The sequence below is a fragment of the Oryctolagus cuniculus genome, chromosome 15, assembly GCF_964237555.1.
Source record: "Oryctolagus cuniculus chromosome 15, mOryCun1.1, whole genome shotgun sequence".
Taxonomy (NCBI): Eukaryota; Metazoa; Chordata; class Mammalia; order Lagomorpha; family Leporidae; genus Oryctolagus; species Oryctolagus cuniculus.
In genome coordinates, this window is record NC_091446.1 from 3,888,665 (window position 1) to 3,910,975 (window position 22,311).

The 22,311-nt window shown below is 61.8% G+C and overlaps 1 protein-coding gene and 1 long non-coding RNA gene across 10 annotated transcripts in view; one reads left to right on the plus strand and one right to left on the minus strand.

The window, feature by feature from the left end:
- Nucleotides 1-22,311, minus strand: part of PTPRE (protein tyrosine phosphatase receptor type E) — a 159,897-nt gene that overhangs the window by 29,346 nt on the left and 108,240 nt on the right. For 7 of the 9 annotated variants that reach the window (XM_051833517.2, XM_070058282.1, XM_051833514.2 and 4 more), the window contains 5 exons: nucleotides 13,811-13,929; nucleotides 8,172-8,268; nucleotides 7,865-7,938; nucleotides 6,306-6,442; nucleotides 911-1,001 (listed from right to left, as the gene is read on the minus strand). In XM_051833517.2, the coding sequence (XP_051689477.1) occupies nucleotides 911-1,001; nucleotides 6,306-6,442; nucleotides 7,865-7,938; nucleotides 8,172-8,268; nucleotides 13,811-13,922 (511 nt within the window). In that variant the 5' untranslated portion in view covers nucleotides 13,923-13,929. Of the gene's footprint in view, nucleotides 1-910; nucleotides 1,002-6,305; nucleotides 6,443-7,864; nucleotides 7,939-8,011; nucleotides 8,149-8,171; nucleotides 8,269-13,810; nucleotides 13,930-22,311 lie in introns of those variants that run through there. The other 2 variants (XM_070058283.1, XM_051833516.2) reach the window with 1 other exon arrangement.
- On the plus strand, nucleotides 6,953-13,175 carry LOC127487570 (uncharacterized). The gene is made up of 2 exons (XR_007914511.2): nucleotides 6,953-8,014; nucleotides 10,684-13,175. It is a non-coding gene; the product is annotated as an uncharacterized lncRNA (long non-coding RNA).

Genomic DNA, 22,311 nt, shown 5'->3' on the forward strand with positions numbered 1-22,311 from the left:
CGTGGCCTGCTGACCCGCCCTCGGTCCCCGACGCACACCTTCAACACGGCTTTGCAGAAACTGTGCACATCAAGTGGGAAGTACTGTTTCTATCAAATTCTGGAGCCCCAGAGACCACAGAGAGGGGGACTCGATTCTGCCGCACACTTGCAGTTGGGTGAGACACGCTGAAGCTGCTAAGAGCCAGCACCCTCAATCCCCAGCACATGGCCCGGGAGAGGCGGTTCGGGGCGTCAGGACCTCCAACCCTGAGCACAGTGGAGCCCTGGGGCTCCGTTAGGCGCGTGGGCCCAGAGGGGAGGGCTCCACGCGGTCACAGCATTCCTAGGTCAGCTCTGCCCCGGCTGCTGGGAACCTGCAGGGCTTGTCCTGGCACCGAGACAGACGGTGAACGCCACCCCCACGCGGGGCCCACCCAGACACAGGTCACGGGATGCCCCGATGCGCATCTGTCTCTCCCCAGCCCTGTCACCAACCCCGTGCCTCCGCCCCCGCTGATCTAAGTCCTCCCCTTGCAAACCCCCGTAGGTTTATGATTCTGTCGTCTCTGCCCTTGGTCCAGGGCTTCACAAGAAACTGGGGATTTCCTGCTGTGGCCAAGAGTGGAGTCGGGGGGGAGCACAGCCCGAGGCCAGCAGCGGGCCAGCCTGAGCGCTGCCCTCTGGGTCCTGTGGCCCTGCCGCAGCCCTCACCCTCGTGGCCCAGGCCTATCAGCCAGAGACAAGAGCCTGCACCCTGTGCCCTGTGCCCTGTGCAGGGAGACGGGCGCTGGGGAAGAAGTCTCTGGAGCCCGGGGAAGCCATGTTTGCTGGACAGACCTGGTCACCAGGCGGACAGCAAGGCAACACGCAGTTTAGTTCAAACACCACTGATCACGCAAAACAAAAAAAAAAAAACAGAAAAATCTTACTGGGAAGGATGTTGGGATATCTGTTTTTGTCTCTGTTTTCTTCTTTGTTTGCCAGTTCAAACGTTCCCTGCACGTGTCCAGACGGCAGCGACTGGAAAACAAGGCAGAGTTAGCACCAAACTGTTAAAACCCAGGGCCGAGCTCAGCACGGCCCCCTGCCCAGCCCAGGGACCCCGCCCCTGCCCATCGTCTGTCCTGACCGCAGATCCTGCACCAGGCTTTGGGCAGAGAACGAGTGACACACAGATAAGTGAGGCCCACGGCGAGGGTCCCCGGGCTAGGGACAGCTGGGGACCCGAAGCTGTGGGGAGGCAGCGCTGGCTCCCGCCTCTCCACCCACAGAACACATCGTCTGCGGGACAGATGGACCGGCCAGGGCGGAGCTCTGACCCCGGGACACAGGAGCAGAGGCGGTGTGCGAGGGAGTTGAGAACAGGAAGCTGTGACTTTGGGGTGGGGGCGGAGAGTGAGCTGTGATCCCGGGACGCAGAGGGGCAGGAAAGGGAGTGACCGAGACACAGTTCTGTTCTTGCTCAGGACCCGGGTGTGCCCGTGACCCAGCGGCATTGGCTGGATTGGGAGCTGGTGAGGAGAGGACACTGAACTGGCACCCATGTCACCAGGACCCCAGGGAGTCCATGTCACCAGCATGAAGCCCCGCCCTCACGGACCCCCTAGCTCAGATGAGGAGGTTGAGGTGTGAAACCAACACTTTGCTTAGAGGCTAGAACCAATGAGCTACCCAGCTGGGTGCAACCGCAGTGCCCTGTCTTCTAGAACTTTCTACCCCTGGAGCTGCCCACCTCTGATCCTTGCCAGGCCCCAGCTACCTTGTGTTTGCTCAGGGCTGGCACCTGCTCCATGCTCACGGGAGCTCCTCTCAGGGCACAGTGAGAATCTTCGGAACCCCACGGCACCCCATTTAACATTTCCACTGGCCAGACCCAGGGTCCCCTGGGACTCAAGAAGCGGCAACATTTACTGTGCCAGGGACAGTGGCCGGGCCAGGCCGCCTGCCCTCAGCCTCCACAGCGCTTCTGTTGCGTGGTGACAGTGGACAAGGCCTAATCTCTGTACAGTTTTTCTGGATAGTTAACACTGCTCCAAAAACAAAGCCTATGGGGCCAGCACTGTGGTGTAGCACATAAAGCCGTCGCCTGCAGTGCCAGCATCCCTTACAGGTGCCGGTTCAAGTCTCGGCTGCTCCACTTCCAATCCAGCTCTCTGCTGTGGCCTGGGAGAGCGGTAGACAATGGCCCAAGTGCTTGGGTCCCTGCACCCACGTGGGAGACCCAGAAGAAGCTCCTGGCTCCTGGCTTCAGATCAGCCCAGCCCTGGCTGTTGCAGCCATCTGGGGAGTGAACCAGCGGATCAAGACAGCCCCCCCCCCCCCGCGCCTCTGCCTCTTTGTAACTCTGCCTTTCAAATAAATAAGTTTTTTTAAAAAGTAGCCTATTGACAACAATCGTGTGAGAAATTGAGCAACTTCCTTCCTCCCAGGTGGGCAAGGGGCTCAGTGTGGTGGGTGGAGGCGTGGCCACAGGGGCCTGAATGGCAAGGAGGGGCCAGGCTCTGACACCCCCCCAGCTGTGTAGCAAGAGGCCCCCGTTGTCCCAGCAGGCATCAGGCCGGTTCTGCTTTGTGTATCACTGGGTTGGTCCCAGGAGCGGGCTAGCAATACCTTGCTGGGACAGGGGTGGGAAGAGCCTGTCTGGAGATGGGGCTCCCCCTCCCCACCCTCCCCGGGGCCCGTGATCCATCCTTGTGGGGTCTCTCCAGGGCCTGTGAAGGGACTCAGTGGTGGACGTGCCGACGTTGCCCTGAGAGGGACTCGCGTGCTGCCTGCTGCTTTCTTTTTTTTTCTTTTTCTTTTTTTAAAGATTTATTATTTTACTTGAAAACCACAGTTACACACAGAGAGAAGGAGAGGCAGAGAAAGAGAGAGAGAGGAAGGAAGGGAGGAAGGGAGGTCATCGGCTGGTTCACTCCCCAATTGGCTGCAACGGGCAGAGCTGTGCAGATCCGAAGCCAGGAGACAGGAGCTTCCTCCAGGTCTCCCAAGTGGGTGCAGGGGCCCAAGGACTTGGGCCATCTTCTACTGCTTTCCCAGGCCACAGCAGAGAGCTGGATCAGAAGTGGAGCAGCCGGGTCTCGAACCAGCACCCATACGGGATGCCAGCACTGCAAGTGGCAGCTTTACCCACTACGCTACAGTGCCGGCTCCAACTGCCTGCTGCTTTCTCTCACTTACATGTCACTCAAGCCCTACAGGGGTGCAGGGTGCCCCCATTTCACGGATGAGGAGACTGAGGCAGACCGGGTAAGTACCTTTCCCAAGCCCTCCAGGCTGGCTCCAGCATTCACCCCACCGCACCGACCCCAAAACCAAGCACGTGTTATCCTCCTCAGGAGTACCAGCATTGCCTGTCCCGACTCGGCCCGATGGAGTACTTGAGGCTCCTCTCTGCCGCTCCTGCGGCTTCTGGGAGAGGAACTCCGGCCAGCAGGCAGGGAAAGAGCCGGGCGGGGTGGGGCAGGAGGAGAGCCAAACTCAGGCAGGGAAAGAGCGGGGCGGGGTGGGGCAGGAGGAGAGCCAAACTCAGGCAGGGAAAGAGCGGGGCGGGGTGGGGCAGGAGGAGAGCCAAACTCAGGCAGGGAAAGAGCGGGGCGGGGTGGGGCAGGAGGAGAGCCAAACTCAGGCTGCTGCTCAGGGCATCCGAGAGCCCGCTGGTCACGCAGCGCCAAGCAGCGTGTGCCAGGTCTCAGCGGCTGGCTCTGAGTCCAGTGCTCCTCCCTACACCAGATCTCGGCTCCGTCCGTGACCCAGCAGCGGGAGTCTGGAATCAGCTGAGGCTGTGCAGAGGCAGGGAGAGCGTGGGCTTTGGCTCAGGGCACCCAAACCCTCAGGAAGTGGGAGGAACAATCTTCTTATGTTGTATAATCTTTTTAAAGACTTATTTATTTATTTGAAAGTCTTAGTTACAGAGAGACACAGAAGCAAGAGGGAGGGAGGGAGGGAGGGAGGGAGGGAGGGAGGGGGGAGAGAGAGAGAGAGAGAGAGAGAGAGAGAGAGAGAGAGAGAGAGAGAGAGAGTCTTCCATCTATTGCTTAACTCCCTAAATGGCCTCAATGGCTGGAGCTGGGCCAATCTGAAGCCAGGAGCCAGGAGCTTCTTCCAGGTCTCCACGTGGATGCAGGGGCCCAAGCACTTGGCTTGTCCTCCACTGCCTTCCCAGGCGCATTAGCAGGGTGACAGATTGAAAGTGGAGTAGCTGGGACTCAAACTGGCACCCGTATCAGTGGCAGTTGCACCACGGTGCTGGCCCCATCATGTTGTATATTTAAAAAAAGATTCCAAATGAATGCCTCAAATCCATGATGCCCCAAATGCTCAACTTCTGAATACTGACACAATCGGTTACTGGTGCCAGGAACAGGAGAAGTCCAGCTCATGCTGTCCTCATTGAACACTGTGCTGTCTGTGCTCGAAGAAGGCTTGTGTTGCTTTTGGCATTTTTAATCATTGCGTTAGAAGACAGCGATAGGCATTTAGCCTGGCGGAGAAGCCGCCTGTTAGGACTGCTGTGTCTGATTCCTGGCTCCGGCTGCTGTCTCCAGCTTCCCACCAGTGCTCTCTGAGGCAGTGGTACTGGCTAAGTGACTGGGCTCCTGCCCCCACGAGGGAGACCAGGACGGAGTTTCTGACTCCACCCCTAGGCTGCTGTGGGCATTTGGAGAGTGAACCAGCAGATGGGATTTCTCTCTCTCCCTCCAACTCTCTTTCAAATTAAAAAACAAATTGAGGATATGGCTTATCCTGAGCATTAAGCTTCCTTAAATACTGAGCCAGGCCCGGTTGCCCCTCTTCCAGGCCAGCCCTCTGCTGTGGCCCGGGAGTGCAGTGGAGGATGGCCCAAGTGCTTGGGCCCTGCACCCCATGGGAGACCAGGAGAAGCACCTGGCTCCTGCCATCAGATCAGCGCAGTGCGCCGGCCACAGTGCGCGGGCCGCGGCGGCCATTGGAGGGTGAACCAACGGCAAAGGAAGACCTTTCTGTCTCTCTCTCACTGTCCACTCTGCCTGTCAAAAAAATAAAAAGAAAAAGAAAAAAGAAAAAAAATACTGAGCCAGGGGCAGGTGCCTCCCCCCACCCCCTGCTCCCCGCCCCACCCCAAGAGGCTGCCCTCACTTTTGAGACAGGGGGGGGCTCGCTGCCAGCAGCCCCACCGCCAGCCTCCCTCCACCCAGAGAGAGACGAGCGTGAGGGGAAGTGGGGAGGAGGAGGGGCAGAGCCTCTGGCTGCAGACTTGGGCAGTTAGTTTGGAAACGCAGAATTAACTTTTCTTGTCAAGCTGAGATTGCAAGACAATAGTGCTAGGAGCTGTCTTTCAATCTGACCTAATTCCTCAAAAAAATAATTATAGAGGACACATTTGGAAACAATAAAAAGGAAGCAAGACAAAGGCAGACGAAACTTGTGCTAAAAAACAAGCACAGTAAGTTTAACCGCATCCCCACCTTCCCGGGCGCTGCAGCTGCCGCCGGTGACACGTCACTTGTCAGCTGCGCGTGTACAGAGCCCCTGCTTGACACCTGGCTGGTTGGGAGCCCACCCCTGAGCCGGGGGTCATTAAGGCAGCCCCACCCCCATGCCTCTGCGAGACTGAAGCCGGCTCAGAGCCGGCTGGGGTGGTGGACACTGCCCGCTGTGGGGCCCAGCACTCAGCACACAGCCGGGCACAAAAGCTGACGATGCCTCCGACAAAACCCAGAGCGTGACGGGATGAGCGTGGGAGATAGAACCCGAGAAAGCACTTCCTGGTGTCTGTCTGTCTGTCTGTGTCTCCATCAGGCCACACATTCGGCTGATTCAAAGTTAATGGGACATTAAATTAAGAATTAACGGGGCGGGCGCTGTGGCACAGGGGGAGGTACTAAGTAGGAGTAAAGGGAATCAATTTGCTCGCATGGGAAGGCCCCAGCTGGCCAAATCCTGGGCTGAGTCAGCCCTCCCCGGCCAGCAGAGACGGGGCCCACGCTTGCACGCACACGTATGGCTGCCCGAGGCGCAGCTGCCGTCCCCGCAAGGCGGTCCCCACGAGGGACCCGCATGAGGGATACCACTTGAAATCCACGGCTCTCAGCATGAGGCCGTCAGCCTGTGCTGGGCTCCTGGTCCCCCGAGCTCACAGCGTCTCTGCCCCTGCTGACCAGACACAGTTCTCAGGGTGCCTCAGCCGGCAGGAACCTTCCGGACGGCACACACACCGTCTTGTCTCAAACGAGGGCACCGCACTGGAAGCCAGCCCCACGGGAGCCGCTGCTGGGGACGGGGGCTGGAGTCGCGGGCCACCTGCACTGGACAGTGCCACGGCCCCCCTCCCCCCGGACTCACGTTGAACTCCTCGCGGAAGCGCTTGCCGTCGTCGGCGGAGCGCAGGCGCACCTCCTCCTCCAGCTGCTCCACGGGGATGGGAAAGTGCTTCTTGGGCCCCGAGGGAGACCGGCTCAGCAGCATCACCCTCTGCTGCTCTGTGGGTCAAAGGAGAGGGCGCCTTCAGCCACAGCCTGCCACACTCATCGCTGGACGGGCTGACAGCATTTCTGCAATGTTCCCCGGGGCTACGTGGGGTGGGAGCAGCTGGATCGGAGACCATCCTCATCCCCCCCTCTGTCCTCTGCTCAGAGCCCCACCCCCACCCCCTCAGAGACACCAAGACCCTTCTGGCTCCCTCACCCACCAGCCTCCCCTCCAGCTCGGCTCCCGGCAGGGAGGACGGCCCAGCGCACGTCCTGGGTTTGGAACCAGGGCACGCCAATCACAGACGTCCAGGTAGAAGTGCAGACGAGACTGGACATGCAGGGTGAGGGTCTCCCTCAGCCTCCCCTCCTTTGCACAGACGGCTCCTCACACCCCCCAGCCCAGAAACCGCGGGGAGCGGGTGCAAAAGGAGAAGCCAAGCCCAGATGGTCGGAGAGAGAGGCAGGAAGACGCCCCGGGCCTGTGCCTCTCTTTCTGGGACGTGAGCGCTGTTGACAGAGTCTACGTGAGAACTCGGCTGCCACACTCGCAGAGGGCCTGTCCCCACCTGCAGAGGTGGCTGGCGCCCAGCCAAGAGCTGCCGGAGACAGATGGGCCTGCGGTAGCAGGGCCCTGCTCCCCGCCGGCCGCACCCTCTTCCCGCCCATGGCCCGCAGAGGGGGCTCTGGGGGCCGCAGGTCCCGGAGCACTGCCAAGCTGCCGGCCTGCAGCTCGGCGGCCTGGTGGCTTCCAACCCCTCTTCTGCATTCTGACGGCACGGATGCGCCCCAGGCCCCAGTGAGGTAGGAAGCCAGCCACAGGAAGCTACAGCCACAGGCGTGAACCACTACTTATTGGTCTGTCTGCTGTGCCTGTCTCGGCCACCTCAGCACGGGGACAGGAAAACAGTGCAGCATTGAAGGCGGCATTTACAACTGAGAAACTGAACCTGGAGTTAGAGACAGCGCGCCGCCCTCCCCGACGGCACGAGACGCTCTGGGGGGCAGCCCCCCCCAGCTGGAGCCTGCCCTGGGGGGCAGCCCCCCCACCCCTCCCAGCTGGAGCCTGCCACGGGGCCGTTTCAGCTGAACCCGTGCGACCGTGAGGCCCACAGTCTCATCTTTGAAGTTCAAGGGCCTTTTGGAAAAATATTCTGAGTCAAAACCTTGCAGAAACGACAGGATGTGCGCAAAAGCCGCAGGCAAACGTCTCCAACGTGGCTTCCCACCGGAGGGGGAGCCCATCCTTGCAGAGGAGCGCTGAGATCCCCCAGAGATCGCACGCTCAGAAGCGTAACGACCGCAGGAGAATCCAGGCAGCGCCCATGACAGCGGCAGAGCGGGAAGAATTGGAGGTGCCCCCCAAAGATCAAAGCAAGCAAGCAACCGAAAGGCGCGTTTCCCGGGGAGCCCGGCCAGGCGGGGCCCGCTGACCTTGCTCTTCCAGGAGCCCGTTGGGCATCTTCTTGTCACCGCTGCTGACCACGGCTTTCCTCTGCTTCTTGAACCTTTGAGAGGCACAGACTCATTAGGGGTCCACACACCAGGCCTGCCAGGAGCCCCCCGCCGAGGGATACCCACCAGGTGAGCCGGGAGAAGCTCTTCCTGCTGCTCATGGCTGAGCCCAGCGCAGGCCTGGCCGACTGCGGCTCTCAGCCACGCAGCCCACGCCCCACGCCCCGAGGAAGCGCATTTCCTCATCCGAGCCGGCCGGGGGAGTCAGAGCCCAGGACACTCCTACCTAAAGAAGTAGGCGGCGGGCAGCAGCAGCAGGCCCAGCAGCAGGGGCAGCAGCAGCCAGACAAGCAGCGGCTGGGAGGCGCCGGCGTCCGGGGGGCCTGCAGCGGGGAGAGGCCTGTCAGGGCCCAGCAGTGTCGCCACTTCAGCCTGCCCTCCTGGGCGCCAGAACCTCACCACGGGCCTGGCCCTGGCGTCCGCCAAGGCCCATGAGGTGACCAACGGGCAGCTCTGCTGTGGCCGTGGACATCGACCACGAAACTGGGGCCGGGGGTGGGTGACGTGGCTTTGCCCAGGTCCCCCAGTGCCTGCCCTGTCCACTCCGGGGGCAGAGGAGGGAGGGGCGCCTCAGCTCTCAGGCTGTCCGCTGGGGCAGGACGTCAATCGTCAAGCTAGCAGCCTGGCCCTGGGACTGGGTGGGGGCCCTGCAGGCCTGGTGCTGGGACTTGGCCGGTGCCCCCACCACAGCCTGTGCCAGGGCCACATGAGGAGCTGGGCCCAAGGCGCCACCTTTGCTCTCGGCCATCTTCACACTTGCAGGTGCTCCCCTCGGCCAGCGGCAGGTGCACACCTCCAGACATAGTGCAGCAGTCTTGTGACCGCCCAGCGCATGCTGCCGCCCCGAACCCCAATTCCAGAGGGCCCTGGTGGCCTCATGGCCACCACCTCCTACGCCACCTCTTCTTACACTGCCTGGCTCTTCCTGCTCCTCCCCAGTGGGCCACGCGCCCCCTCAGAACATTCCCGTTCCCCAAGGACTATCCCGAATGCCCCCTCCTCCAGGAAGCCCACCTGGCTCCTCTCCTGTGGATCCAGAGGGGCTCTGGACACCTCGGAGTGCACACCCCACACTTCCAGCAGTGAGCAGGCTCGCTGGGGACTGCCTCGCCCCCCACCCCCACCCCCAGCCTGCCCCATTTCTGTGGAAGCCCCTTGAAGACACTCGCTGAGCTCCACCACGAAGCACCGGGCACCATTCCGGAACACAGGGGGCTCGGCGTACGTCCTCTGGAGGGCAACCCAGACCCTCTGGAGTGAGTGGCCCCGGGAGGGCTCTGCAGCCCACAGCTACCCCCTTCTGCCCCGGCACCTGCCATGGCATAGCGCCCCGGGGGTGTGACACAGCCTCAGACCTCCACACCTGCTCCAGAGAGCATCCCCGACCCCTGCTCTCGGAGCCGACCCCAGCCCAGGCTGCCCGGGACCCAGCTCGAGGATGGCGGTAGCTGTGCACACGCCCGAGTCAGCCCCGTCAGCCCCAGCTGCAGGCTACTGCCCTCCTCCCTCGGGGCCAGCACCCACTCTCCTTTCGCCTTGTGGGGCGTCGCCGGGTGAAACTGCCCACTGTGCATGGCACAGGGTCAGCCTCCGGGATCTGCTGCGGGTGGATCCGCTGGACGGGAGGAAGTGGGGAGGCCCCGCCTACTGCAGCCCACTTCGGGGGCCGGGTCAGGTGGCTGGAGGGTCCACGGGCCCAGCCTCCACATGCCCTCCTGACATGCAGGCTGCAGTGTCAGACAAGGAGAGCCTACAGATGACACGCCCCAAAGACCCCGTCCCAAACCAGGCATGGGAGGGGAGCTCTGGGAACTGGGTTCTCCCCACCCTGTCGGGCCCAGCATAGTGGGGTCTCGGGAAGGGGAGCCCGGAGCACCTGGGCGTCTCAATTTCCAAAAAGGTGAAGTCCATGGTTTTATGTAACAGCTTCCAAATTTTTAAGAATCTGCAAGTCATTCGATTTGAATACATTTCTTAAGAAAGAGTGCGGCCCAGAGGAAAACAAACACAAGAACAAAAACCTCGACACCTCTGCAGGCTGAGCTGTGTGCCCTGGACGCTCCTGTGCTCTGAACGGAATTCCAGGGTCACCAAGTTCACTTCCAGGGAGAGAGCACAGCCGGGTGGGATTGGGGGGAGAAGGGAGCCTGTCCTGGTGGCGAGCACCCGAGGCAGTCAGTGAGGACGGCCTCCCCTCGGCAGATGCGCGAAGCCCCACGGGGCAGAGCCCACGCAGGTGTTACCGGTCTGCCCACTGCAACTCGTGGACGCACACGTGTGCTTGCACATGCGTGTACAGACGGGTCCTGAGAACCCCGAGACCTCACTCCACTCATCCCCACAGCTCTCCTCCTGGGTAGCATCTGCTGTGGCCGAGGCCCGGCCAGCGGGGCAGGCAGCAGGCTTGGGGCGAGCGCTGGGGGCGGCCTGGCCTCAGGATCTAAGGAGTAAGGGCCGTGGGTGACACGCTTGTCTCTGGGTCTCTGGGGAAGGAAGGGTCGGCGTCCAGGCGGGGTAGGGGGCAGGGAGGCAGAGCAGGGAAGAGGGGACCCTTGTACGCCACTGTGCCCTGGGGCAGCCCCTGCTGGCGGAGCTCAGGGCCAGCAGTCGGCTGTCCTTGTCCTTGTCACCTCCTGCCCTCGGCTGGGTACATCTCTCCGCCCGAGTTACACAGCTAGAATTTCGGGTGTGTCTCTCCCGGGACTTTCTCCCATGAATTCCCACTCATCCACGTGCAGGTCTCCGCTCCTCCAGGGTTCCATGGATCCCAGGTACCCTTACTGAAGACGCACGAGGATGAGACTGATTCCAGCTGAAGAGGTCCTGCTCTTGAGACGTTTGCCGACACGGCGCTGCCGACCGGGAGCAGCACAGTCCCAGCAGCCCTGGGCGGCCCGCAGCCCGCCTCTCCCACGCAGCGCCTGGCAGGCCTTCCCCATTCTGTCTGAGCGGCTGCTTGGAATTCCGATTTTTGGACAGATCAAGTCTGGAAGGATTCGGGTTGTTTCAACACGTTTGCTGTTGCCTCTCATTCTGCAGCTTGCACACCTGCTCTGTGGCTCTCACAGGGCCTCTGGCGGAAGCTCCCGGAGCCCGTCCCTGTGCCAGCTCACACACTGCACCAGCGCTGGCACACAGCCTCCGCGCTCCTGGGAGCCACTTTCCCCTGGATATCAGCTCGCTTTTATTTGTTTACTTCAAAATTTCTTCACAGAGAGAGAGAGAATCTCCCATCTGCTGGTTCCCATCCAAATGCTTGCAAAGGCTGCGCAGGGGCCAGGCTGAAGCCAGGACCCGGGACCTCAGTCCAGGTCTCCCAGGGGGGTGGCAGGGACCCAGCCACCTGGCCACTGTCTCCTGCCTCCAGGCTCTGCAGTAGTGGGCAGTTGGAATCAGGAGAGCGGGTGGGACTCGAACCCAGGCACCCACACAGGGGATGCCAGTGTCTTAATCAGCATCTTAAACACTAAGTCAAAGAACCTGTTCCAGGAATCCTTTTTAAGTTCGCCAGTCTGGTAAGTAAAGTAACATCTTTCCATAAGTGAAGTTCACCAGATATTTGCAGTTTGCCTGGTGATATTCTGTAGCTGTTTTCCTCCTGTATCTTCCACATGTTAACTTCTAGGTGCTCCTGCGACAGGAGGAAACACCCTGCTACGCGACTGGCAAAGTTACCTGTGACTCCGTGAGTGCAGCAATGAGTCTCCATGAATACGTTCTGTCCGCTGAGCGCATGGCATGCTTGCCGGTTACTCTGGCACAGTGCGGCCATGTGTTATCCTTGCCAGCGCCCCTCCACCGGCCAGAGGTGCCGTCTGCACCTTGGCACCCAGGCCTGCTCCACGGGTGCTTGTGCGGGCCCCGGAGGAGGCTGCACCCGGGGGGAGACTGGCTTTGCCTCTGCTCTGGTGCTGAGGTCACAGGAGCCCGGCTCTGCCCTCGGCCATGATGCCAGCTGGTGCTCAGGGCATGGTGCGTAGGGCCCCGCGTGCCCACAGCGCCCCCTGCAGGAGTCTGTGCTGCGCTCCCGCGGGCCTGCCCCATCTGCCACAGGCGCTGCTGAGCCTGCAGCTCCTGGCTGTGCCCGGTGACCGGCGCCTGCACGGCACCACTGCCATCTCCCACCGCAAGTGGGGACACTGAGGTCTTGGGGGCTCAGGAAGCCAGTCAAGGCCGCCCAGGCAGCAGTGGCAGGGACGGAATCTGAACCTGACCATGTCTCTAGTCTGTTTCTTCCTCTCCCGCCTCCTCCTTTGTGCACAGTGTTTACGTTCCAGTGGTAAGATTCACAGGCCATCAGATCACCCGTGTTAAGCATTCACTTCAACGGTTTTTAGTAAATTCACATGGTTGTGCAGTCCTCACCATAATCCACTCTTAGAACCTTGCCATCGGGGCCGGCGTTGTGGCACAGCGGGTGAAGCCGCTGCCTGTGACGCCAGCACCCAGCTGTCCCGGCTGCTCCACTTCTGACCCAGCTCCCTGCTAACGTGCCTGGGAAGGCAGAGGAAGATGGCCCATGCTTGGGCCTGTACCCACATGGGAGACCTGGAGGAAGCTCCTGACTTCTGGCTTTAGCCTGGCCCATCCCTGGCTGTTGTGGCCATTTGGGGAGGAAGCCAGAGGACGGAAGATTCTCTCTCTGTCTCTGTCTCTGTCTCCTTCCTCTTCCTATGTAACTCTTTCAAATAAATAATATTAAAAGGAAAACGTAACACTGCCATCCCCCCTTGAGGCTGCCTGTCTTTGTTTACCACCTGTTGCTACCCCAGCCCCAGCAGCTCTGATCACTTCCTCCCTCCACACCTCCGCCCACTCAGCAACTTCCTGGCATCAGATCACACGGGGTGCTCTGTGTCCGCCTGCTTTCACTGAGCGCGGCCCTGGGTGCCTCCACGTCACAGGGGCCACGTGTGTCACAGGGGCCACATGTGTCAGAGGCCAGTGGTGTCTTCTTCATTCTCTGTTGTAACTTTTCAAAGAAGGGGAGAAGTGGAACAAGCTCCATGTGTCTGCCCCTCCTTGCTCTCGTGGTGGGGGGGCTGTTGCCCCGCCCACCTCCTGTCCCCACGTGTCCCCACGTGCTCGTTCCTGAGTTGCCTCCAGGCATCACGTGTTCCTGAACGCCCCAAGGGCAGCCTTCCACAGAGTTCATGCAAAATGTGTGTTATGAAAAGGAAAGCATAGATTTCAGTTTTTTTCTTTAAAATAAATGTACCTTTTAACTGCACTTTTCCACAGACTTTTTTTTCCCCCAGATTTGAGAGGAAGAGAGAGGCAGCGAGAGGGAGAGAGAGAATGTCCGTGTGCTGGTCACTCTCCCAAGTGCCTGCCACAGCCTCGGAGGAAGGCTGAAAAGCCAGGAACTGCACACGGCGGCGGGAGCCCAGGCACCTGAGCCATGCCTGCCGCCCAGGGTCGGCCTTTTCAGGAAGCTATGTGCGGCGCAGGTGCATCTCAACATCAGCTCCACCAAGTGCTGGCCCCTCTCCAGAACATTCTGAGGCTTCAAACGGAACCGTGTGCCACCATCTCACCTAAGATGAGCCGCTTATCCTTCCTCCCTCTGTCCCCACTGCGGGGCGCAGCTGAGAGGAAGCACTGCTGCAGAGGGACCGGCCCGCCCTTCCTGCCACCCTGTGGCCGCACCCCGTGGCCAAGCACAGGGGAGCCCTGGGTCGGGCTGGGGCGGGCACGGCCAGCACAGGGGAGCCCTGGGGCAGGCATGGCCAGCACAGGGGAGCCCTGGGGCGGGCTGGGGCGGGCATGGCCAGCACAGGGGAGCCCTGGGGCGGGGACGGCCAGCACAGGGGAGCCCTGGGGCGGGCATGGCCAGCACAGGGGAGCCAGGTGGTGCATCCCTACCTGAGGTCGCCGCGGTCCAGTTGCCGTCCGCTGCGGTGCTCTCGTTGCCCTGGAGAGCCCTGGTGAGCGGCAGGCTAAACCCCGCCAGCAGCAGGGGGCAGAGGGGCTCCATGGCGGACCTGCGGAGAAGCAGGGACAGGCTCAGCAGGGGCGGGGAGCGGCAGCAGAGCTCATGGGCCGTCAGGGCTCACGCTGAGCCCAGCACTCTGCCTGCGGCTTCAGGGTCGGCTCAGCTACGCGTGGTCATTGCCTCTACTTAGATTCACGCCCAGGAGAGCCCCGGCTCGGGGCGCAGCCTTCCCGGGCGGCAGCGAGGGCGAGTGGGCCCTCGAGCCCAGGGTGCTCCTGGCTATCCCAGGCCCCTCTGGAAGAAACCACTTCCGCTGACCCTGCTGGGCAGACCGGAGCCCCTCACATCCACGTGCCCCGCCCCCAGACCCAGCTCCTCGGTCAAGCTGGCCCTTCCAAGCCAGCACGGCCAGTGCCTTCCTGTCATTTCTCAGCGCCCTGTGCACTGTGTCAGGAGTCATGGCCCCCAAGGCCCAGCTCAGAGCCCCCCGGGTCTTCTAGAGGTCCTGGCCGGGCTGCAGGCCCCTCCTCCACCGATGACCCCCAGCAGCTGCCACTGCCCTTGCACCTGCTCCTGCTGCTATCTAACTGGGGGAAGCAGAGGCGAGCTCCCTCCACGAGGAGACGGGGGCTTGTCCTGACGAGCCTTCTGGCTGCTTGGGAATACTGAGTACTCACTGGGTGGTGAGTGGACCCCCGGGGGCAAAGTGACCCAACATGGACAAAGCCTCCTCCATGCAGGGCCCAGGCCAGCGGTGACATCAGAGCCCCATCTGGTGCCCCACTGTACCAAACACCTTAGGTGTCACTAAAGGTGACAGTGACAGTTCAACGGCAGGTGGCCGGGCAGGGGGTAGTGGGCAGTGGTTCCTGCCAGTGAGGGCCGGTGCTCACAAGGCAGGTGTGCAGTCGGCGTGTGAAGAGCCTTCTCCTGTTTCCCTTCCACTGAGCCCCGTCTGCAGTCAGCTGGGGGCGCCCGCTCCCCACTGTCAGCACCTTCCTGCACAACCTGGGGCGCCACTGGACCCGGCTTCAGAACGGAGGCCAGGAAACACTGCTTCCTTGGGCTGCTGGCTGGCGGCGCGGGAATGCATGTGACGAGAAAGGACGTGAACACGCCTGGCAGTCCTGATGCTGTTAGAGGAGACCACTGAGCACCTCGGTAGCCTGGGCCACCCAGGCGGTGACACCAGGATTCCGCTTCTCTCCTGCCTCTCATCTGTAAGTGCTCGTCTTAGATTTATCAAGTGGGCGGTGCACACACGCCATCACTCTACTCTGAGATCCCAAGTGGGCCCTTACCTGCGTATCAGCCATACAGTAACAGCCCAAGGACTGGAAACCGGGGATAAAGACTTGGCCAAAGCCAGGCAGAAAGAGATGGAGGAGCCGTGATTTGAACCCTGGACCACTGGAGACAACCGCCCTCACCCCTGCTCCTGCCCCCCGGGCCTTCCACAACCCGCAGCTCTGCTCACACTGGCACAGGCTGCTGTTTTTAAAAATCTGCTGCTGCACCTGCCACCGTGCTGTCGATACACGTGAGCAATCCGGAGTGACCTGGTGGTGGGACTGAGTGCAGCTCAGAGGTGCCGACTTCCTCGTGGGAGATTCTTCTCACCTCACGCGTGCACTGATCACCCTCCTCTCCAGATGCTCAAACGTCTACCAGAAGGCAACACCCCGAGAAGGGGCTGTACTCAGGGGTCTGCGAGCGGCCACACAGTGGCGGGTGATTCTCCTCGGACGACCAGCAGAGGGCGGAAAACCCAGCAAACTACTAACCCACTGCCCCATGGGGACTTCCCTCTTTGTCCCACTTATATTCCAAGGCCAGGGGCCACTAAAGTGCTCGCACAGGCTACCTGGGGAGCACGGACACAAATCTTATGCAAATAATACTTGAAACAACAAAACACCCCTGCCGCACGCCCAGGATTTGTGCTTGGTGTTTCCCTGGGTGCCTACCGGAAGCTAATCGTGTGTTGCACACACCACCTCGAGAACCGAGATATTTAAAATAGTGGGTTACTAACAAAGGGGACTTTATTGCTTTTTTTTTTTTTTTAAAACTATTGGAGATGGAGAGACAGAGAGAGAGAGAGAGCGAGCACCTATCTGCTGTTTCACTCTCCAAACACCCACGATGGCCAGCACAGAGCCAAGCCGAAGCTGGGAGCAGGAATTCAAGCCAGGTCCCCCTGTGGGTGGCAGGGACCCAGATATCTGAGCCCTCACCGCTGCCTCCCGGGGTGTCCATTAGCAGGAAAGCCGCAGCCAGAGCAGGGGACTGAACCCAGGCACTGTGATGCGGGAAGCAGGCGTCTTACCAGCGAGGCTAAATGTCCACTCCCCAGCCTCTGTTTTCACTCCCTAAAAAGCCAACCAGTTATCACTCTGGGGAGAAATCGCCTTTCTCGGCCGCGGGGAGCAGAGGAGGGAAGTGCGGGGCTGGACGGAGAAGCCCTCCACGTGTGGTGTGGGGGGCTCGTTTCCATCAAGGACCCCCTACTAGAAGCACCTTGGGGCACTGCGGAGCCGCCCACCCGCGCCGTCTCCAGCTGTAGGACACAGACCCGTCTGGGCAGCGATCGAGCGGAAGTGAGACGCCGCGGACCAGCTCCGAAGGGAGCCCGAGCTGGTTGTCAGCTGCGGACACGGCCGGCCTTTGTCCCCCTGGGGGAGAAAGGAGCAGGCCAGGAAGGCAGGAGTGGAGGCCTGGGGCCAGGAGGGGCTGGGGGCGGCCCCACCCTCTCCGCGTGCTTCCTCCCCTCTCCCTGCCCCGGACACTAAGGCTCACGACGGAGGCCGTCCCTCCAGGGAGCCGCTGCTGGTGCTGTGTGCGGTGACCTGGGTGCTGGGCCTCTCAGCCAGCCTGGGAACCCCTGGAGGGCAGGGCTGCCGCCTGACCCAGCCCTCGCTTCTCCCCACTGGCCACCCTGGTGACAGGCTCCAGGCCTTCTGGGGTCAAGGAGCCATCCCTAGGCCAGTGCCTTGGAGCAGGAGCCACCCGCTGACCCCCTGCCCCGAGGGACCCCGCCGTGGTCTTCCCAGCTGGCTCTGGGCGTCTGGCAAGAACAGGACTGGGGCACACTGTCGCTCCCCCTCTTCGTGGAGGAACGACACAGGACCCTGCGCTGTTCTTTCGTCTGCTCGGCCCTCCCCGGGTTTGCTGCTGGTTCTTCCCGGGTTTGCTGCCGATCCTTCCACCTCCGTGGAAGGGCAGTTCCCCCTGCCACATTCCCCAGTTCCGCGGGGGAGCGGCACACCGCCGGCCGGCTCTCTCGGGGGCTGCACAGGTGTTCCTTCAGATAGATGTTCCCCTCAGATGTTCCTGGTGCATGTTGTCTCTCTCCTCCTTTATAGTCCTCTTCCGCCAATCCCAACTCTGCTGCCCACACGCCGAGTACGCTGCTCTCCTCCAATCAGGAGCAGGTCCTGCTGTTTATTGGTTGAACTGGAGGCAGCTGTGTAGAAGCTGTTTCCTCCTCTCCCAGCGCCATATTGTGGGAGAGCAGATGCATAGAATAAGTCTTAATTCCAGTAACTTAGTCTAGTCCAAGTTGCTCCCCACAGATCCCCCTTTCTTTTTATTTTTTGGCGTTGATACGCGCCTGTCTTCGGTGCCCCGCGGCACACACTCTGCTCTGCTTGCTAGAGTTGCCCACAGGTGCTTACAAGTCCTATCAATCAGGCAAACCGAATCCGGGTCCTCTCTTCGCCATGTTGTGAGGAGGTTTTTAGGCACTGATGCGTGCCTGTGTTCGGTGCCCTGCAGCGCATGCTCTGCTCTGCCTGCAGGGGCTTACAAGCCCTACCAATCAGGCAAACCGAATCCAAGCCTTCTCAGCGCCATATTGTGGGGAGGCTTATTGGTGTTGATTCGTGCCTATCTTCGGTGACCTGCAGCTCATACCGTGGTCGAGCTGCCTGCTGGTGCTTACCGCCTCACTAATCAGGCAGACCGAATCCAAGCTCTCTCATTGCCATGTTGTGGGGAGGCCTTTCTATTTCTCTATTTCTCTATCTCCGGGCATTCCTATTTCTCCTATTTTACTTCTATCTACCAGCATTCCTATTTCTCTCATTTTATTTCTAAACTTCTGTTTCTCTTATCCCCGCGGCTTCCCGGCGCCTGCCCCGAGGCTGCTTCTCGGCGGCTTCCCGGCTCTGAGCCGCTTCAGCCCGCTTCTCTTATCTGCGCGGCTTCGCGGCTCTGCGCGGCTCGGCTTCGCGCGCACACTCCGCGGTCTCGCACTAGCCCAGCGTTCCCTATCTACTTGTGCCCCGCACGCTCTCTCTGCGCGCGGCAGCCTCCGCGAGTCACACAGCCCCAGCTCACGTCTCCGCCACTAGTATTCAATCTAAGTTCCCCGGGCTAGCCTGGCGAATTCAACCCAGCATACGTCTCCGCCCCACGATTTGGCTTCCCGTCCTTTGCTCCCCGGGCTAATCAGACGGATTCCATCCTGGCTTACGTTTCCGCTTCTGGTTTTAACTTTTCGCCCCCTATTCCCGGGCTAACTTGAGAATCCCAAAGTGGCTTTCGTCTCCGCCTCGGCCTGCCCCCGCAGCTTCAATTTCCCTAACATTTTTCTCTACCCGGTATGTTTCCCCAAGCTTTCTTCCAACAATGTTCCTCCCTCATTTCTCCTGGCCTCTCCGCACAGTCCGCATCTGAGTCTGTTTGTTCTAGCTTTCACTTTCGCTTTCGACCTTAGAGATTTCTCCCAGCTTCCCCCCGTAGCCTGTATTTGAGTCTATGCCTAGGCTTTCAATAGCTTCTTCCGGCACCTTTTTCGTCCGGCTCTTCCCTAGGCTCTTTGCTAGTCTCTCTCTCCGGCATTTTCCACTTCTTCCCGTTTCTTCCCTCCTAATTTTCCTATCCGTCCTAGGTTTCCTATCCGAGTCACGGCACCACCATGTCGCTCCCCCTCTTCGTGGAGGAACGACACAGGACCCTGCGCTGTTCTTTCGTCTGCTCGGCCCTCCCCGGGTTTGCTGCTGGTTCTTCCCGGGTTGGCTGCCGTCCCTTCCACCTCCGTGGAAGGGCAGTTCCCCCTGGCCACATTCCCCACTTCCGCAGGGGAGCGGCACACCGCCGGCCGGCTCTCTCGGGGGCTGCACAGGTGTTCCTTCAGATAGATGTTCCTGGTGCATGTTGTCTCTCTCCTCCTTTATAGTCCTCTTCCGCCAATCCCAACTCTGCTACCCACACGCTGAGTACGCTGCTCTCCTCCAATCAGGAGCAGGTCCTGCTGTTTATTGGTTGAACTGGAGGCAGCTGTGTAGAAGCTGTTTCCTCCTCTCCCAGCGCCATATTGTGGGAGAGCAGATGCATAGAATAAGTCTTAATTCCAGTAACTCAGTCTAGTCCGGGTTGCTCCCCACAGCACACTGCCCCCTGCAGCTCCAAAAGGGTAGTGTCCTCTCTCTGCCGCCCAAACCCGGCCGCGGGGCCACACAGGTGCGCCTTCCACGCTCAACGCTGGACAGAGCGGCTCCTTCGCGGGGAGGCAGGAGGCGGCCATCAGGGAGTCGTGATCAGGACTCAGAGTCGCTGAAGGTGGAGCCCAGGAGCAGGTGCCATGTGGCTTCATCCAACCAGGAAACTCACCCGCACTCCCGGGGTGGACGCGGAGCGCGGACGACAGGAATTCCGCGCGTCCCTAACATGCCTGCCTGCCGGCTTCTGGTGTCAGACGGGGAGCCCGCTGCGTAGCTCCGATTCTTTCTCAGAATCAAAAGTAACACATCTGAGCTCAGGAAGTCTACAAGCCCCTCGGGGCAGGAGTCCGCCCCGCGGCGGGGGCGCAGCGCGGCCGCCCACAGCCGGCGAGGGCCTGGCTCAGCCCGGCCCTGCCTCCTGCCAGCGCCCACCGGGGCAGCGGGGACGGCTCAGCCCGGCCCTGCCTCCTGCCAGCGCCCACCCGGGCAGCGGGGACGGCTCAGGCCCGGCCCTGCCTCCTGCCAGCGCCCACCCGGGCAGCGGGGACGGCTCAGCCCGGCCCTGCCTCCTGCCAGCGCCCACCCGGGCAGCGGGGACGGCTCAGCCCGGCCCTGCCTCCTGCCAGCGCCCACCCGGGCAGCGGGGACGGCTCAGCCCGGCCAGCGGTGGGGGACCGGCGGGGCCCACTGGGCTGCAGGCTCCGGCTCAGCCTGGCCCTGCTGGAGTTTCCGAGTGAACCAGCGCGTGCAGGCGCTCTCCTCTCTCGATAAAACAGTCAAAAGTCAGCACCAGACCACGAGCAGAACGCTGGTCCGTGCAGGCTCTCAGCCCCGTCCGTTCCCGTCTGACGCATCTCCCAGTGTTTGCGGGCTTAGTTTTCCGCGGACGCGGCTGCAGTTTCCCACGTCAGGCTCGGTGCGCCGTCCTCCGCCTCACTGCGGCCTCGTCCTCGCGGCCCGCGCTGCGCCCGCCCCTGGACAGTCTCTAGAGGTTTCGGAGGCCGGGAGAGCTCTTTGCTTTTTCTAAAAGATTTATTTATCTGAAAGGCAGAGTTACAGAGAGGCAGAGAGAGAGAGAGAGAGAGCGAGAGAGAGAGAGTCACTCCCCAGGTGGTCACAACGGCCGGAGCTGCACCGACCCGAAGCCAGGAGCTTTGTCCGGGTCTCCCACGCGGGGGCAGGGCCAAGCACTGGGCCACCTTCCACTTCCCGGGCCACAGCACAGGGCTGGGTCGAAGTGGGGCAGCCGGGACTCGAACCGGCGCCCACGTGGGATGGCGGCCCTGCAGGCGGTGGCTGCATCTGCAGCAGCGGTGCGCGCAGACAGCTCACCCACACGGAGCTGACCGCCAGCCTCCCTCAGCGGCTCACGCTGTGCTGGGACTGCCGAGAGCGGGGGACGGCGTCTCCGGCGAGGCCCTGACCCCGCACCGCACCGGGGTCTGCAGCTCAGCCACTGCTGCCGCGCGCCTATCATAGGGATCAGCCACTGCTGCCGCGCGCCGATCTCAGGATCAGCCGCTGCTGACACACCTATCACAGGATCAGCCACTGCTGCCGCGCGCCAATCTCAGGATCAGCCACGGCTGACGAGCACCGATCACAGGATCAGCCACTTCTGATGCGCGCCGATCACAGGGATCAGCCATTGCTGCCGCGCGCTGATCTCAGGATCAGCCACTGCTGCCGTGCGCCGATCTCAGGATCAGCCACTGCTGGTGCACACCTATCTCAGGATCAGCCACTGCTGGTGCACACCTATCACAGGATCAGCCACGGCTGACGCGCACCGATCACAGGATCAGCCACTGCTGACGCGCACCGATCTCAGGATCAGCCACTGCTGACGCGCGCCTATCACAGGATCAGCCACTGCTGACGCGCGCCTATCACAGGGATCAGCCACTGCTGACGCGCACCGATCTCAGGATCAGCCACTGCTGACGCGCGCCTATCACAGGATCAGCCACTGCTGACGCGCGCCTATTACAGGGATCAGCCACTGCTGACGCGCACCGATCTCAGGATCAGCCACTGCTGACGCGCACCGATCACAGGGATCTGCCACTGCTGATGCGCACCTATCTCAGGATCAGACACTGCTGATGCGCACCTATCACAGGATCAGCCACTGCTGGTGCACACCTATCACAGGATCAGCCACTGCTGGTGCACACCGATCACCGGGATCAGCCGCTGCTGGCACGCCTATGTGTGGACATGGACGTCCACGCTTCTGTTCTAGAGATGCACTATTCCCGAGTTGTGTGGACGCAACCACAGACGACGCGCACACTCCAGCCTCCCGGCGCGGGCCCGGCCCTGCCCACAGCTCCACGCTGACTCCAACAGTCTGCCTGCGGCCAGCGGCGCCCATGCTGAGCCCTCTCCTTGCATTCCCGTGACCTTGACCATGAGGTCGGAGGTTACCCTCTGCAGAAAGCGCTTCCAAGTCCACGGAACGGATGAGGGAGACGGAAGGACCCGGCCCTGGAATCCGATTTTCTGTTCGAAGGACGCCGGCTGCACCGGCCTCGGCTGAGGACTCGCGGAGCCCCGCCTCCGGGCCTGGACGGCGGTCAGCTGAGGGCTCGCGGAGCCCCACCTCCGGGCCTGGACGGCTGTCGGCCGAGGGCTCGCGGAGCCCCGCCTCCGGGCCTGGACGGCCTCAGCTGAGGCCTCGTGGAGCCCTGCCTCCGGGCCTGGATGGCCTCGGCTGAGGACTCGCGGAGCCCCGCCTCCGGGCCTGGACGGCGGTCAGCTGAGGGCTCGCGGAGCCCCACCTCCGGGCCTGGACGGCTGTCGGCCGAGGGCTCGCGGAGCCCCGCCTCCGGGCCTGGACGGCCTCAGCTGAGGCCTCGTGGAGCCCTGCCTCCGGGCCTGGATGGCCTCGGCTGAGGACTCGCGGAGCCCCGCCTCCGGGCCTGGACGGCGGTCGGCTGAGGGCTCGCGGAGCCCCGCCTCCGGGCCTGGACGGCGGTCGG